The sequence below is a fragment of the Sphaeroforma arctica genome, assembly GCF_001186125.1.
Source record: "Sphaeroforma arctica JP610 unplaced genomic scaffold supercont1.537, whole genome shotgun sequence".
Lineage (NCBI taxonomy): Eukaryota > Ichthyosporea > Ichthyophonida > Sphaeroforma > Sphaeroforma arctica.
Window position 1 is genome coordinate 14,017 of NW_014040021.1, and position 14,766 is coordinate 28,782.

Sequence of the window (14,766 nt, forward strand, 5' to 3'; positions counted from 1 at the left end):
TATAAATATAAATATATACATATATATATATATATATATGAATTCTCCAGTCTGATAAATGGAGACGTAACGAATCAATCATATAAGTTTGACATACCTGACCATAGTCTATTAAATATTTGATGTTTATAAACACTTGCCACTGATATCGGCTCGTGAATGCCAGTCGGGATATTGCTTTGTCTAGTCGAACACCAGAAACAAAGGCTACAGGTACACAGGGCTATTCCACGACATTCTTTCCGCTTGCGCTATGGGAATGTCCGCCTACTCTACCAAAGTCTGACAGGGATGGCTATGCAAGCCTCTCACGAAAGACCACAGCAGTTTCGCATATATATAGAATTTTGATCTAATATTTAATACGATATGGGGTTTAAATATCGTCGTCGGGGCCACTGAAATATACAGGATGACATCGCAACGTCCGCGTGTTCATGAGCACCAGCACAGGCGTTACGGAAAATGTTGGCAGGGCTATCACATGCACCTCCTGACCATCGGCCCCTGAATATTGAATATTGAACCATTTCATGATTAGGATTTGCACTGGACTTCTTTCATATAAGACCTGAATAAACATTCGAAGGGCGATAAACCCCACATATTGAGATCCCAGATACTCACCTAAATGGCGAGGTGGCAAGGGCTCCCAACAGACGCAGAAAGTAATGAAAAACAGACGCACACAGCCCCCTCGCGTAGGCTCGATATCAAGTTTTATTAACTATCAGTATATAAGCAATTCGAGTCCACTGTCGCGCCGCTAGCAACACAATCACACATGACAGACAGCTTAATCTTACCGCGAACAATCCTCTCCTCGAAGTCCGGTTGGTTGCCTGCGAGGTACACATGAGGCGTACTCTCCATCACGAACGGATCGACGCCTTGGAAGGGGTATACGGCCAATGTGTCGGGCGCTGTGGGAGCTATGTGCCGCCATCGCAGTGTGTTCTCCATAATACTCAACCGATCGGTTGTGTTGCAGTATTTGTATATATCATTCAACGGCTGCCCAGAGGTGGCCAGGATACTGGTGTGGATGGAAATTTTGGCTCAGAACGTAGTTTGGATGGAGAGTCGAATGTACATACGAGCATGCAGCACCAAAGGATATGTATTTGAGTATCCGACTTTGCAATTTGACACTGACCTACAAAAGAGATATTTCACTATTTTGAATAATTCAATGCTACTGACCTCACCAAAAAACAACGTAATGTTCTTGATGTACATGTGCGATTGCAAATTTAATGAGTGCAAGCTCTGTATGTAGAAGGTGCAGGCAGATCAAAAATGCAGGCTCATTGCCGCTTTTGACGATGCAATATCCACTGCACAACACACTTGTCGAAAGACGGTATACTCTATACTATGAGCAACCGCTTGATATACCACTTCGATAAAAATATCCGCCAAGGATACAGATCGATAGCAGCCACCAGCAGAATACATCTTCGCAATCCAGGGCACAAAAGCATCACGCACAAGCAATAGGCTAAACGCCATTCGAAATAACTTGAAAAATTGCGTATACAGAGCTTAGGTACAATAGTAATCCTCGACAACACGATATTCCCACGTTAGTAGACGGAATACCAACCCATATACATTGATCCATAAGTCAACTGCTTTAGAATCGAAGTGCACGAGAAATCTTACTCGACCTACTCAATCCCGGCGATATTCACATCCAACGGATTCGATACAGACGTCCATGAAGTGTGTCTGCTTGCATTGGGAAACAGAGCCCCATGCATCGGCAGTTGCGGCAGTGAGAAGTTGGAGGGGTCGTGCGCACCCGGGGAAACTATCATTGGTGTACTGTGAGAGTGCGTGGAAGCAGTGGTGTAGTGTGAGTAAGCGGTATGAATGCCGCGAATATATCAATCAAAGGAATTGTGCGTAATGAGATCGTTAACCAGGAACAAAAGACAATGTGTATATTATCTTGTGTGCTATTGGGGTGTATAGTAGCAATCTGGGGTGTGAGAAAGTGGTATGATGTCAAACACTTGCCTACCCAAAGAACTTGTACATACTAGATATACATGGCGAAAGTAGTACAGGGTGACTAAATTTGGTGCTGCAGGAGTGTATCGTTGCAGACTGGAATGGGAGTATATGCTAAATATGCCTCATAGACACACATCCGATAGACATTGTTCGTATCAACGATCTAGAGGTGGAGAAATATGATGTTGGTGGGCAGCACTTTTATATTGTAGTAGTATGCAATGTGGGCGTGCTAATTCTGCCTCGCGCATACACATCCGACGAGATTGATGCTCATTATCTTGTCAGAGATGAGAAGAGGATGACAGAATTACTAATGATCGCGTGCTGCACTGGTGTATGGTGGTGGTTATGTGTTGTGTAAGTAAACGGTATGTTTCCTACGCATCTCGAGTATCACTAAGAACATATTACTCATATCACATATGCTGGATTCACAACCAAAAATTAGACATCATTAGCTCTGCTCCAAATTAGGAACTAACTACAGATTATATACATATACATGACAGTGCGTGAAGTAATAATACGACTCCTATAAATACTTTTATACTTCAGTATCACTATGGTCAATATTTTCAACAGAATGTTCTTCAGCGCGCTCGAAATAGGATTGAAAAACACTTACTTTGCCGTTATTTCTGAGAAAATAGAGTCCAATTCTTTCAATGCAAAGTGCTGATCGTCAGAGCTGTTACGGGCATTCTTGTCCGACTGTGAAATTGAATCAAAACGAACCCCTCAAACTCAAAATTAAGACCAATTATTGATCAACGACAACAATTCCGAGTTGTGCATTGAGAGGTCTCTGTAATGTGTCAGCGTAAATCTGAATCATGACTGTTGGTGGGTCTCAGTACATGTATGCGTGTGTGTATTTATATCTTATAGAGGTGTTGGTGTACAGCTTAGCGTCACACGTGATAATCTAGAAGATATATTTGCATCCTTCAAGAAAAAGTGGACATAGAGTTTCCTTCTGGTCAGCCAGACAAGATGAAAATGCACTGTACCCCCACACCCTACACATATACTATGATAAACGAACACAGCCGAAATATAGTCGAGAACCTTACCACGTAAGCTTGTATCTCTGATTTCTTTGGCATAGGTCCCATAGAATTGCCAAGAACCATCAAATGCGAGACTCGTGACACAACGGAGTTTTCGTTCTCGTTGCCAAGGTTGCCGGTGAGGTAATCAGCCATCATCTGCACAGGAAAAAGGTTCTTATTCTGCGGACTGATATTCAACCCAGACACAAGACCTATATATGTATCTCCGTCTACAGGCTCTGGTTTCAGCTCTGTGTGCAAGGATTAAATGTGCGGAATTGGTTCGTTAATTCCCAAACAGTAGCCAATCAATCATGCACTCACAATTTACTGTTATACAGATGCTAGCTCCTGTACAGAAAGAATCGGTGATGGTTGGTGTGCTCAAAATCGAGGGTGGCTTCCGGTTCGCATGCATATATTGAGTATATATTATTGTTAGGCGATAACTTAAACTATTCGTATTTGAAGCGTGTTTCTAGCCTGTCCTTGCGATCAAGAAGCTCGTGAATAAAGTGTGCCCAAATAGAAGCACGCAAATCACAAAACAAAACAATCGCGATATAACTTATGCTGGTTGGCTTGCCGCACTAGCTGTGAGTGAAGGCACATGAGATTACCAGTTCACCTGAGATAGGTATGAACAATAGGTTCCTCCACACACACGTACACATACATGCAAAGGACCTAAAAGCGAGATAGTATTAAAATATTGGTTTTAACCCAAGTTTTTATACCAAGAGTACACGGGCGCATAGTGATCTGCTAACCTACCCACAAACCTATTTACGATAACCTGAACATCAGGCTTTACACATACAATTGTACATGTGAGCTAGCTCGGGTTTGAGACATAATGTCCAGCTAGTTTGTGCCTACCTCGCATCTTCTGGGGTGCCATATCGGCAAAGCAATAGCTCGTGACAAAGAAGTCTCCGTCTGCATTCTCGATACCGTAGCAGGCCACGACAACACCTGGCAAAAAGAACGTTGACAAAAACAACGTTGACAAAAGCAAAATAAAATACCATGTATGAATACATGCTGAAGTTTATCGTAGACACGTAAACACGAATGCAGATGAGATTTTAAATGCGGTATTACTACGTGTTCGTGTGACATGATTGCGTATTTGCGTGCATCGTCGCACATCCGGACACTTTAGATACATGCTGTTGCGTTACACTAACAGCCTGGGATTTCAAACTTGGAAAGGCTAGCGCGGCGGAGCTGCAGAACGCGATTTCGGCGACTATCGTATACGCCGTGACGAGATCGTTAACAAGTTTACAAATGAATCTTCCCGGAATTTTCATAAACTACTCAGCTACTTTTAGATGTTATGGGTGTATATGTTGCTAATAGTCATTTGAACATAAATGACCCATCCCTAATTCGTTTAGCAGAATGTAGACGATCCAAATGATTTGGAATGTACCTTCACCGCTGTCAGGTTGAGAATGTTCTACTTGTATGCGCGAAGCGAGCAATGAAAACGTGGGCAGCAGTGGCTTTGATTTTTTTTCTGGATTACTATCGTCTGTGACAGAGTTGAGATCCAACTTAACTCATCCTGCTATCAGTGGTCTCATCACATGTGTTGTTGGCGTGAATCTGTTGCGTGAACTCCCCCATAGACAAGAATATGAGGAGACATACAAGTTTTAATTGGCAGAATATAGACTTCAGATAAAGACCTTCTTTTCCAGTCTCATTTGGACATTAATAAATCAGGCCTTATATCACTCACGCGAGACTATTCAGTAACTGATGCAGCGAGGTGACATACAGTATCACACCAATGAGCATACCAAATACCTTCAAATTGAAGTACCTCCGGTTTATTGATACGACAAATTCAATTCAGGAAAAGCAAGGACACGTGTGTTTCATTTTGAGGAATCAGCAAAATAACATACCAGTAACAACATCGTCAATTGGCAGGTTCTTGCCGATCAGATTGATTCTTCCGGCTTGGTCTTCTAAAATTAGTTTATCTGTCGCATCCGTGAGCTTGTCCTTGGGTGCTGGTACAGCAGCGAATGTCTGGCGATAATGAACAATCGGTTTAAATCAGTCGGTAGATGGGTTGGTTATGTCTGTACTTGAAATCGATCGAGTGTTGTCCGTCAGTTATGTCGCTCGCATTCATAGATCTCAGAGGTGCGAGCGATCGGCTTGACTCTGCTTCACCAGGTTGGAAATAAATATGCCACTTCTTAATTTGAATTGACTATTTTATTTCCAATGAAGCGAAAGGTCATATTGGAGCAGTTAAGGTATGTCCGAATGACGCAAGTGCTAACGTCACACTTCGGAGCCATACAATGTATCAGGCTCGATATTCATGTTTGACATCATACGAAAGAAATAACCAAAACAGTGACGAGACAAATGAAGATCGGCTTATACAAAGGCAAGTACGCCTGAAATGTTAACCAATGCCTACAATGGGTAGTGTAATTAATCACTTGCATGGTGTCGACGGGAGTGTAGGAGTAACTTACGTCCACCTCGAGATCTCGTAGAATATTTGGTTTCATCGTCATTTCCTTGTATATCGTACCAATTATGCAGGCCTTCTTATTCAACTCCAAGCCGAGAATACTTTGCACAAACGGGGCATCTAAGTGCGATAGAAATTGATTCAAACGAATGTTAGTATTATTTGTGTTCGGGAACATGTGTCGTTAAATCTCAACGCGGACTTGTAAAATTTCGTTGTTAAAAATGGGCGAATGATATGTTGCCGCATATAAACCTGCCGTAGATAGGAGGATATAGCACACCGACGATCGTATACGCGAGATATGTGCTCGCATCTGTAAATATGTATTGCAGCAGATATGCATTTCTCTCAATATAGGCTCGGTGAAAGAGAAATACGAGGCATGTATGTGTTGTAAGACACTAGATCTTTAGGAATACGTTGGTGATTGTAAGTGAACAAGCCTCTGAAAAAATCTAAGATATCACACAAAGGCCGGTATGGAAACCCAACCCAAATATATAGAGCACAACTGACCAAGCGTAGTACAGCTTGTAATACTCCATGCAGGCCATCTAGAAAATTTCATGATAATCGTCTCTTCGAATCATGCACCTTAGAAAGCTTCACTCTGCACATCACTACAAAGTTCAAATATTCTGTAACGTTAAAATATAGCCGCGGAAAATCTATCACTCGCAATATACTTCAAGGTCCTGCGCCTGAATTCCTTGCTTATGGAGTCTTCGGAATACCTCGCGTTTAGCTCTGCGCATGAATGTATCTGAGACGCTTGGATGATAGGATCTCAACATATCGACAATTTCTATTGAAGCATTTGCAAGCAAGCATGCAGGGAAATGAATTGCACAAAGCCGCAACAGAAAAAAAAATCGCGAGTCAGACTGCACTTAAAAATGAGATAGTATACACACAAATCAGCGCTCACCTTCGCCCCACTCTTTTAAAGCACGCTCCTTAACGCTTCGTTTTAGCATCTCCAACCTAGCATAATAGATTTGTGCAAACTGCCTTTGTACGCCTTTTTCTCTTGACTGGAAGCGGTTCCCCTGGTCTACAACAACATTGCTGGCACGCTCAATTTGTACATCCCTGTCCCCAGTTGGAATTCCCTGCATCAACGAATCCGTGGCAGTTTTCATACTTGTTTCGGTGGCATTCGCAGTACCCGATGGTAGATTATTCTCGTGCGCCGTATGCGTGTATTCCATACCGGGTGCGGAAATAAGAGATGAAACCACCTCGGAAGTTGTAGACATCATTGTCTGCTACAATTGAGCACTTTAACTTAGTCCTGTACGCTAATATCTCACACGATTGTGGTGTACCCTAGTAACAGTTGGAACAGATATATCTAACCGAATAAACCGATAAGGATAAGAGTACATAGACACGTTAGCCAATTCCTCAAATTTTCTGTCAGTCGCTATATTTACATATTTACCATAGCCTTCTGTTTAATTCTACAATAGACGGCTATGTATTTACATATTTTTAAATCTCCCTTGTCACTGTTTTTTGGCGCCAAAACAAATGGTCAATTCAGAAGGCATATGTATTTATGGAGCCTTCGGAAGTTCAGGCTTCGGGCCTTCGGCCCTTCGCCCGTCTGCCTTCTGGCCCTGGGCTCTGAGCCTCTGGAGCGAGCCGTAAACTCCTTGAATTTAAAAAAAAAGAAACACACACAATTCAAAGAATGTCCAGTAGACATCAGACAAAACTTTCTATGAACACGATAAATTCTTACATAATCTATGATTCAAGATGGCAGATATCATTGCTCGATCTTTAAAGCACAATAGTCACTGTCAGATTTCATCGTGTTGTAACCAGTTTGTCCGATAATTAGACATTGTCCGAACGTAATATTGTGATTTTCCAAAATTTACAAAGTTTACGGCTCGCTCCTGGAGTCTGGGCCTCTGGCCTCTGGCCTCTGGGGCCTGGGCTGGGCTCTTCCTGCTATTTTTAGCTAAATACATTTTTTTGTTTCGGGGACTTTTTTACTCCAAAGTATTAATAAAGGGCGCCAAAAAGGAAGTTTACATGGCTTTTATTGATTTCTCTAGAGAGTACTTAGCTGATGTCACGTATACTTCTTCATGTGTAGTTTTCTATGCTTTCTATTGATAAATAACTATGGTGTTGTGTGCGGTTGCAAATTGCAACAATAGAACATGAACTGTTCATGATTGGAGGTCAGTGTCATTCTGATGTATTCTATCTATGAAACCCCGTACCCACCGTTTAGGCCAGGATCGGGTTATGCGGTGGCCAAAAAGAAAGTAGATACAAACAATAGAATGCGTGCCGAATGGACAGATGCTTGTTGTCGAATATTTAAAGCCGAAACAGTAGAAATTCAAATCAAGTTGTCGAAGTATATTGCAATAAGGAAAGTACTCGGGTAATCAGTATATACTTCCACAGATAAGTCGTCTTAGAATGATCGACGGGTATCGAAATGTCGAACCTCCCTCTCTCCATAGAGATTCATCCAGTGATAGTTCCGTAGCCCAATGTACAAGCCGAATAATCTCCACATTCATAGATTAGTCTTGAGCTCAGGCGGCTTGCTGTCATCCTTTGCTCGTAGATGGTAACTCTGATTTTCCCGACTATGATTCCGTACGGACCAAGCAATGTTTTCATGGCTTTGTTTGTTGCTCCCTGTGCGAGTATTATCATGACGATGTCCACCGTCTTAAATTCAATCAAAACAAATTTACGCATCGGATCCGTAGTCTCGGCCATGGCATCAGTATACTTGATTGATTTCTAATGAAATTTGGGTAGGATAGTCTTCTCTAAATTATCTAACCTCTTAAAACAGGCATCATTCGTGGTAGGAATATGACTAGGTAAGTCAACAGTCATGTTTGCAAACGGGACATGACGTCGACCAAAATAAACGCTGAATGGTGCTGACTTGTGACATCGTGATATCCAAAGGTTCTGATACAACATAGTAAACGTTTAACATTCATCCCACAACTTCGGACAGCCAACACACAATGCGCGCACACATTTGTGAATTTCTTTATGTCGGCGCTCCGCCGCACCCAACGTCTGCGGGTGGTATGGTTGGGACGTCTTGTGTATAATGCCCAACGCTCGTGTAATGGATTTGACAATACTGTTGACAAGTTTGGTACCCTCGATACTCTGAATCTTACGAGGAAATCCATGCTCACCAAACACTGACACTAACTCTGCCGTCACTGTCTTTGCATCCTTTGCAGGTATTGCCCGTAAAATAGAGTATCCCGACGCCACATCAAGCACGTGTAAAATGAATTTGTTTCCTTCAGTGGATGTGATCACCATAGGACTGAGATCCTTTTGTATGTGATCCCAGGGGTACGGTAATATTCATTAAAGAATGAAACCCCTTCTTCATCGTATTATTGCTCATGAAAGTGCGTCATAACTTGCGGACCTCTTCATCTGTTGTACTGTAACTGCTGGTGCCGGATGTCCTTGTTCATGAAATTGCCATGTCAACTGTACACGACGGTTCGCTTCCTCATGCCCTGGATGATTCATCACTGTAGCACGACTCAATGGCAAGCATAAATCCACTTACCCCTCCGCCTGGGCCCACGATAAACCATCACTGCGCTTCCCGTACAGTATCTATGCTCACCTGAAAACTGTATACAAAACCACGGGCGGGCGTACACCCGACCATGTAGCCCTCCGCCAACGCTGTGACGACATCAGGAAGAACTCAACAAAACGACAATTAGAGTGCGACGAAGGTTGAACAAAAGTACTGGCACGTCAAAAGACTTAAATCACATGACCTTTCGAACACATTACATTCGAGACTGTGTTAGAGAGACACTCATTGACATTATGCTTCATAAAAGCAACAATTTACTTGACCTCCTTGCATCAAGTTTTCACATCCTAGGCATGAATATCTTCGCGATCATCCTATAACTTCCGGCAATCATACTTACAATTCTGGGAGGGTGTTTGGCTACACCCAGGTTTAGAATCCCGAACGTAGTTTTCACATGGAATCTAAGTTTATCTATTTAGTTATATCACAAATTATAGAGATAGAAATATAATCATATGTATTTCATATTGAAATACAATGAAGTCGTCACTTCTTCAGAATTAAAGTTTCTACTGTATATGGGGGGAGGTGAGGTGGCGGGGGGTTTGGCATATTAAAATGTCCCTCGAAATTTTTAGAAGTTCGTTTCCTTTTCTTCAAATCCAAAAAACCAGCCCAAAATGATTGTATAACAGTTTTGGCCCAAATAATTTACATTTTCGGTATCAGTAGCTTTACCTCAAAGGTTCACGATAAACAAAAGCAGTCGCTAGTCATTATTGTCTTTGTGTCCCTCAAAGTTCTAGTGAAAGTCCAAACTTTAACACTGGACTCAAACTGCTTTTATTGACCGCCGGAATCTATCTCTGACTATTCCCGAACAAACTCGTACTGCTGGTATCATAAGTTATCAAATAACTATATCACTCGTAGTGAGAAGGAAAGGTACGAATCTAGAAAATTATCTGCTATGATGTTTTCGAGCTTTCTCATGATTTAATCGTCTATGTATACCTTGTGTCATACATGAACACTCTAAGTATGACTCATGCAAAACTACGCTATTAAAATCATCAGGGGCCGGTTATTTACAAAAATTCTGGTTGGGTCCTGGAATTAAAACCCAATCCAAAGTTCCGGAAGTATACCTCATCATTCGGAACCCTACAAAATTCAAGGTACCGAAGAGTTCGAAAATTTAATACGAATCCCGAAACTCTTACAGTATATGTATAAATAGGAAACAAACCAACCCGAAACAACCCAATATCAATATCCGAATATTGTGCATACTGTACATAAGGTGAAATTGGTACAAACCTCTTCTTTTTAGAACACTATGATAAACCCCACTGAATTTTAACCCTACCCTTGGATGGTACCGAACAACTCGAGTTTTTCTTGACCCGTATCTCATATCTCCTATAACAAATACATATGCAGTGAAACGAACTTGATGTGTTGTTTACATATGTACGTGTGTACTTGGTTACATCTTTTAAATAGACACACGATCGAGTTGTAACTTGAGCCGCGCTAAATGCTATAGGTCTAATTCTTGGAAATAGTTATTAGATTTTGTAGTAGTTGTAATCAAAAGTGGCTTCTTCCATACCATGTCATTGATGAAGTGAATGATGATGGTTGTCAGGAAAGGTCAGATACTTATCTTCGATCTGGTTGCTGCGTGAGAAAACAACCCAAAATCAAAGTAACACTCGTGCAGCTGGGCTAATCGTATACGGCGTCAGCTTAATATTGATAGTCTGTGATGTAGTTGGTTAAATGAGGTAATCGATGTAATTTCAGTGACCAGTGATCAGCGATCAGAGAAGACTATACCATCGGTTGATATGAGTACCAATGGTGGTGACAAATGGCGAAAACTTGTGCCAGACCAAGAAGAAGTGGGTTCCAAAATGCAAATGTAGAGTGCGCAACTGTTCAGAGTCTTCGCATGGAGGGTCTCATTATCAATAGAAAGTGAGAGACAAAATACTATCGAAAGCAAAACTGAACTTATACGCAGATGACTGTTGAAATTGCATCCGTCAATAACCACGGCAGGATACGCGAACAATAACTTTATATATACTAAACACTTTAAACAGAAAACCTTCATTTCAAGAATGGAGGCTGTCATGTAGTTACAACTCGTAAAGAATATGTTAACAAAACCTGCACTTTATATAGGGAATAGCAGTGGCATTTAGATAGTGACCTCAAGAATGCGCCTATACTTACTGAGGCTACTGTATAAAGGTGTTTCTGTACGAATAGTAAGCTTGTGTTTGAGCAACCAATCGATGGAGAAAAAAAATGGAGTAAACGTACCATCGAACTGGAAGTTAGGGAGTACTTGAATTGGATAACTTCTAAAAGGAAAAAGAGAAGGGTACATTATCAAAGAGTTTGAACCCGTCTTTAGCAGATGGTAAAAGAATGGATTTTACGTACGGACATCATTTTCCAATGTAAAAATGGGTGACATACCAGAGAGAGAGAGCGTATCTTACCCCGGCCTACCTTGATTCCTACCGTATGTTGTTGACCAGAATGCCAGATGTGTTTCTAAGCGTACTCATCATGAAAAAGGGAAACAAATTGCATCAGTGAAGGGTATGCTAGTATACAGTTCGACTTAAAAGGGATGGTATTAATCTCACTGCCGATCAAATTGAAAACATAAGTCTAATACTTAACAGGTATGCTGCAGCTGTTTCGCAAACACGCAGAACTCGAATACCTTCGTCCCCCCCCCCCCCCCCCCCGATAATGTAAAATATCGGGTTCCTCGTATAGTAGAAGCACATAATTGGATATATATAAAATTATGGAATACGTAAAACGCAAGTAAGAAATTTACAATACACGTAACATTGAAATATATACAATTCAGGATCTCAGGCAAATAAGGAGACTTGATATATTATCAAATTTTCACAGAGCAAGATAGTCTACTGTGGAATAAGACAAGTTGAGTCTTCTTGGCCACCCAACTAGATGTGCTCGTCTATGCCCTAAATGGGGTGGGGAGAGCCAGGTATAAAGTGATTATGTTCTAGATGCAGTGGAATTACTGCACCAGCTTGGTCTTTTGATTTTGTCTATATATTTTGTAAGTTGGATTTTATCGCTGGTGACTGTCATAATTGGAGAAGAGTTTCGAAGCATGAATGCGACAAACCGAACCCAATTCAATCTTAGCTATTGACAGCTGAGCAAATCTAGACCACCAAAGTAGTGACTGGTAGGAGCGAAACTATGTAGACAAAAATATCCGGCTAAAAATTCCCTCATTACCTTTAGTTCACTACCGAGGGCTAAAGCTAAAGTTATTTCTTATTGTATTTCAACACACTTTCTTTTACTTTACTTTTAGTACGATATAGTCATCTTGGTTAGACCGACTTTATAATGATAATGATCCAGTAGAAGACATACATAGATACAAGGTCTCCAGAATAACAGGCTATGTAATGAGCATACTAGTGAACATAGTCTGTACATGCTCCGATGCTTACTTGATGGCCTAGTTATAGCATGATGTTGAAGTGTACTCTTGAGGCACTCGATGTGAGTTCAGACTCAGGCTCAGATCAATCTCGATTTGCGGTACGAATAGATCCAAGCTGTCAACATGGCACAGATTCCTCGTGTTTATTTGTATTTTCCGTAAATCCAGAGATAATCCAGGTAGTACAGATTGTCATTTCGACGTAATCGGTAACACGGCGAAGTATAAGTACATTTGTAATAACATCCAGCTACATATTCCAACTTGGGCAATTCTTCCCACCGGCCAATAAATTTAATTGAAAGGGCTAAAATTAGGATTAACGCAAAGTTTAGACTCATTAAGAGTGTACTTTACTACGTTAAAGACACCGTCGCGAAACTATGCCCCTCACAGACATATAGATTCTGCTTCACAACAAATCAAACAGCGGCTAAAGCACGGAGTAATTAAAGTTAACTACGAAAGAGTACCGGTTCCACTCACTTAACCGCAAGGTACAGGTCCATTAGATGAGCGGTTTATTGTCCCTGTACGTTGCAATGGACATAATATACTAGCATTTATTTGCCCGGTTTCAGAAATATCATCTATATTAGATCGATTTGCACGAATAAAAAAAATACAGAACGGCGTCAACAACCCACTGTGTAAACATTAGCGGACGAGAAACAGACGTAGAAGCCACGTTGTTTTTGTTTGTTTTTTGGACGATCGCAAAGTAACAAGCTTTACTCAGCTATACATACCAAACTACAGCACAATAATCGGAATGAGTGATGTACTTATGTTAAGTATAATGATCTTATGACCACCAAGTATCATAGATTCTTTAAAGAACCAATCCAACGATATTTGTTTGAAGCCATATAATCCCCCATCTGAAACCATATGCATTGTTTCTATTCTTACTCAGTAGTATACGGATCTCGTACTATATGGAGACACAAATCACAAAATGGGCCACACAATGAGCTCAAGTGTCTGTCATGAAATTACATACCATGAAGAAACGAGAACGTAGTCAGAGTATGTACAAAGTGGTTAAAAAGTGGTGGTATAGAAGTTAACTACCAACAAGTTATCGTGAATCTGACCTTACCAGCCGTTGACCAAAATAACTCAGACGAATCGTTCAAGAAGGCCCGAGTGTGTTTGGATGTGAGTATCATTATAAACTCTTACCACCATACGGCTTCCACTTACGTTGTACAAGTGATATACTACGACGCATGGAAGGAGCAATGGTGGTTAGAGCACGACGTTATTCAAATGTTTTATCAAATGAAAACATATAAACATTGTGAATACTTGCTTTGTAGCATCTAGGGACCTGATTATCAAAAAGCCGATCCGAAACTCAAAACCATAGAACTACCAAATACTGGCTTTTGGGTCTGGATCCAATATTCTTGTTATTAGAGCCATCAGAACTATAGGGGAATTACCGGTAGATGATACCCGGCCCCCCGTGTGATAGAGAAACACTCAAGCAGAATAGGTCTGGTGAAGAAACACAAAAGAGTCCTTCCTTCTGAGAATTCTACCTAGCTGAGAGGTTCGCGCTTGAGAAGAGGTCGATTGTTTTCTTTGGACGGATCTTATGAGTTACTGGTCGAATCTTTTCAGCTAATCTCAAACTCTCTAACACATTTTTAACAATATTCTTACCACAGTAAGATAGGTGACTGAATAGTCTCTTCAGCACACACACACTAGTATAGTTAATGGGTAGTGAATTAATCAACAGTGTTCTAGAGAGGAACTATTCAAATCAGAACAAAGAACATAAGAGTCACATATCGAGATTTAGGAATACACATTGGGCCACAGCCAGAAATCAAGGATCAAGAATGACCAAAGAGTGCCGCTCAATCAAATAAAAAAAAACTGGGCAGAAAAGAAAATATGGCGCCGCTCATAAGGTACCCAATGTACCACAAGAAGTGTTCTTTTTTATTGTAAAAGGTGAATGTGACTAGGTATTCCCAAAGGCATGCCTAGTTATTTCCGCATAAACCAGTGTGAAAAGTGATACTTATGATAACAATATCAATACTTGGGAACAGATTCCAAAATTAAGGAACAATACCTCTGT

At 40.9% G+C, this 14,766-nt stretch overlaps 1 protein-coding gene across 1 annotated transcript; it reads right to left on the reverse strand.

Annotated features, from left to right (window-relative positions):
• Positions 1 to 347: 347 nt before the first annotated feature.
• Positions 348 to 7,020, reverse strand: SARC_07062 (hypothetical protein). The gene is made up of 9 exons (XM_014299005.1): positions 6,512 to 7,020; positions 5,582 to 5,700; positions 4,994 to 5,120; positions 3,954 to 4,049; positions 3,096 to 3,325; positions 2,648 to 2,733; positions 1,675 to 1,827; positions 807 to 1,036; positions 348 to 507 (listed from the first exon to the last, which is right to left on the reverse strand). Exons 1-9 carry the CDS (start codon positions 6,843 to 6,845, stop codon positions 377 to 379), a joined length of 1,506 nt encoding a protein of 501 aa, XP_014154480.1. The 5' UTR covers positions 6,846 to 7,020; the 3' UTR covers positions 348 to 376.
• Between the last annotated feature and the right edge of the window lie 7,746 nt (positions 7,021 to 14,766).

Excerpts from the sequence above, each read along its gene's own strand:
- SARC_07062 (XM_014299005.1), bottom strand. The coding sequence starts at position 6,845 with ATGATGTCTACAACTTCCGAGGTGGTTTCATCTCTTATTTCCGCACCC. Across the intron at positions 1,037-1,674 it reads GTGAATATCGCCGGGATTGA|TATCCTGGCCACCTCTGGGC; the intron begins GTAGGTCGAGTA and ends CATCCACACCAG. Across the intron at positions 508-806 it reads CGAGGAGAGGATTGTTCGCG|GGGCCGATGGTCAGGAGGTG; the intron begins GTAAGATTAAGC and ends TTCAATATTCAG.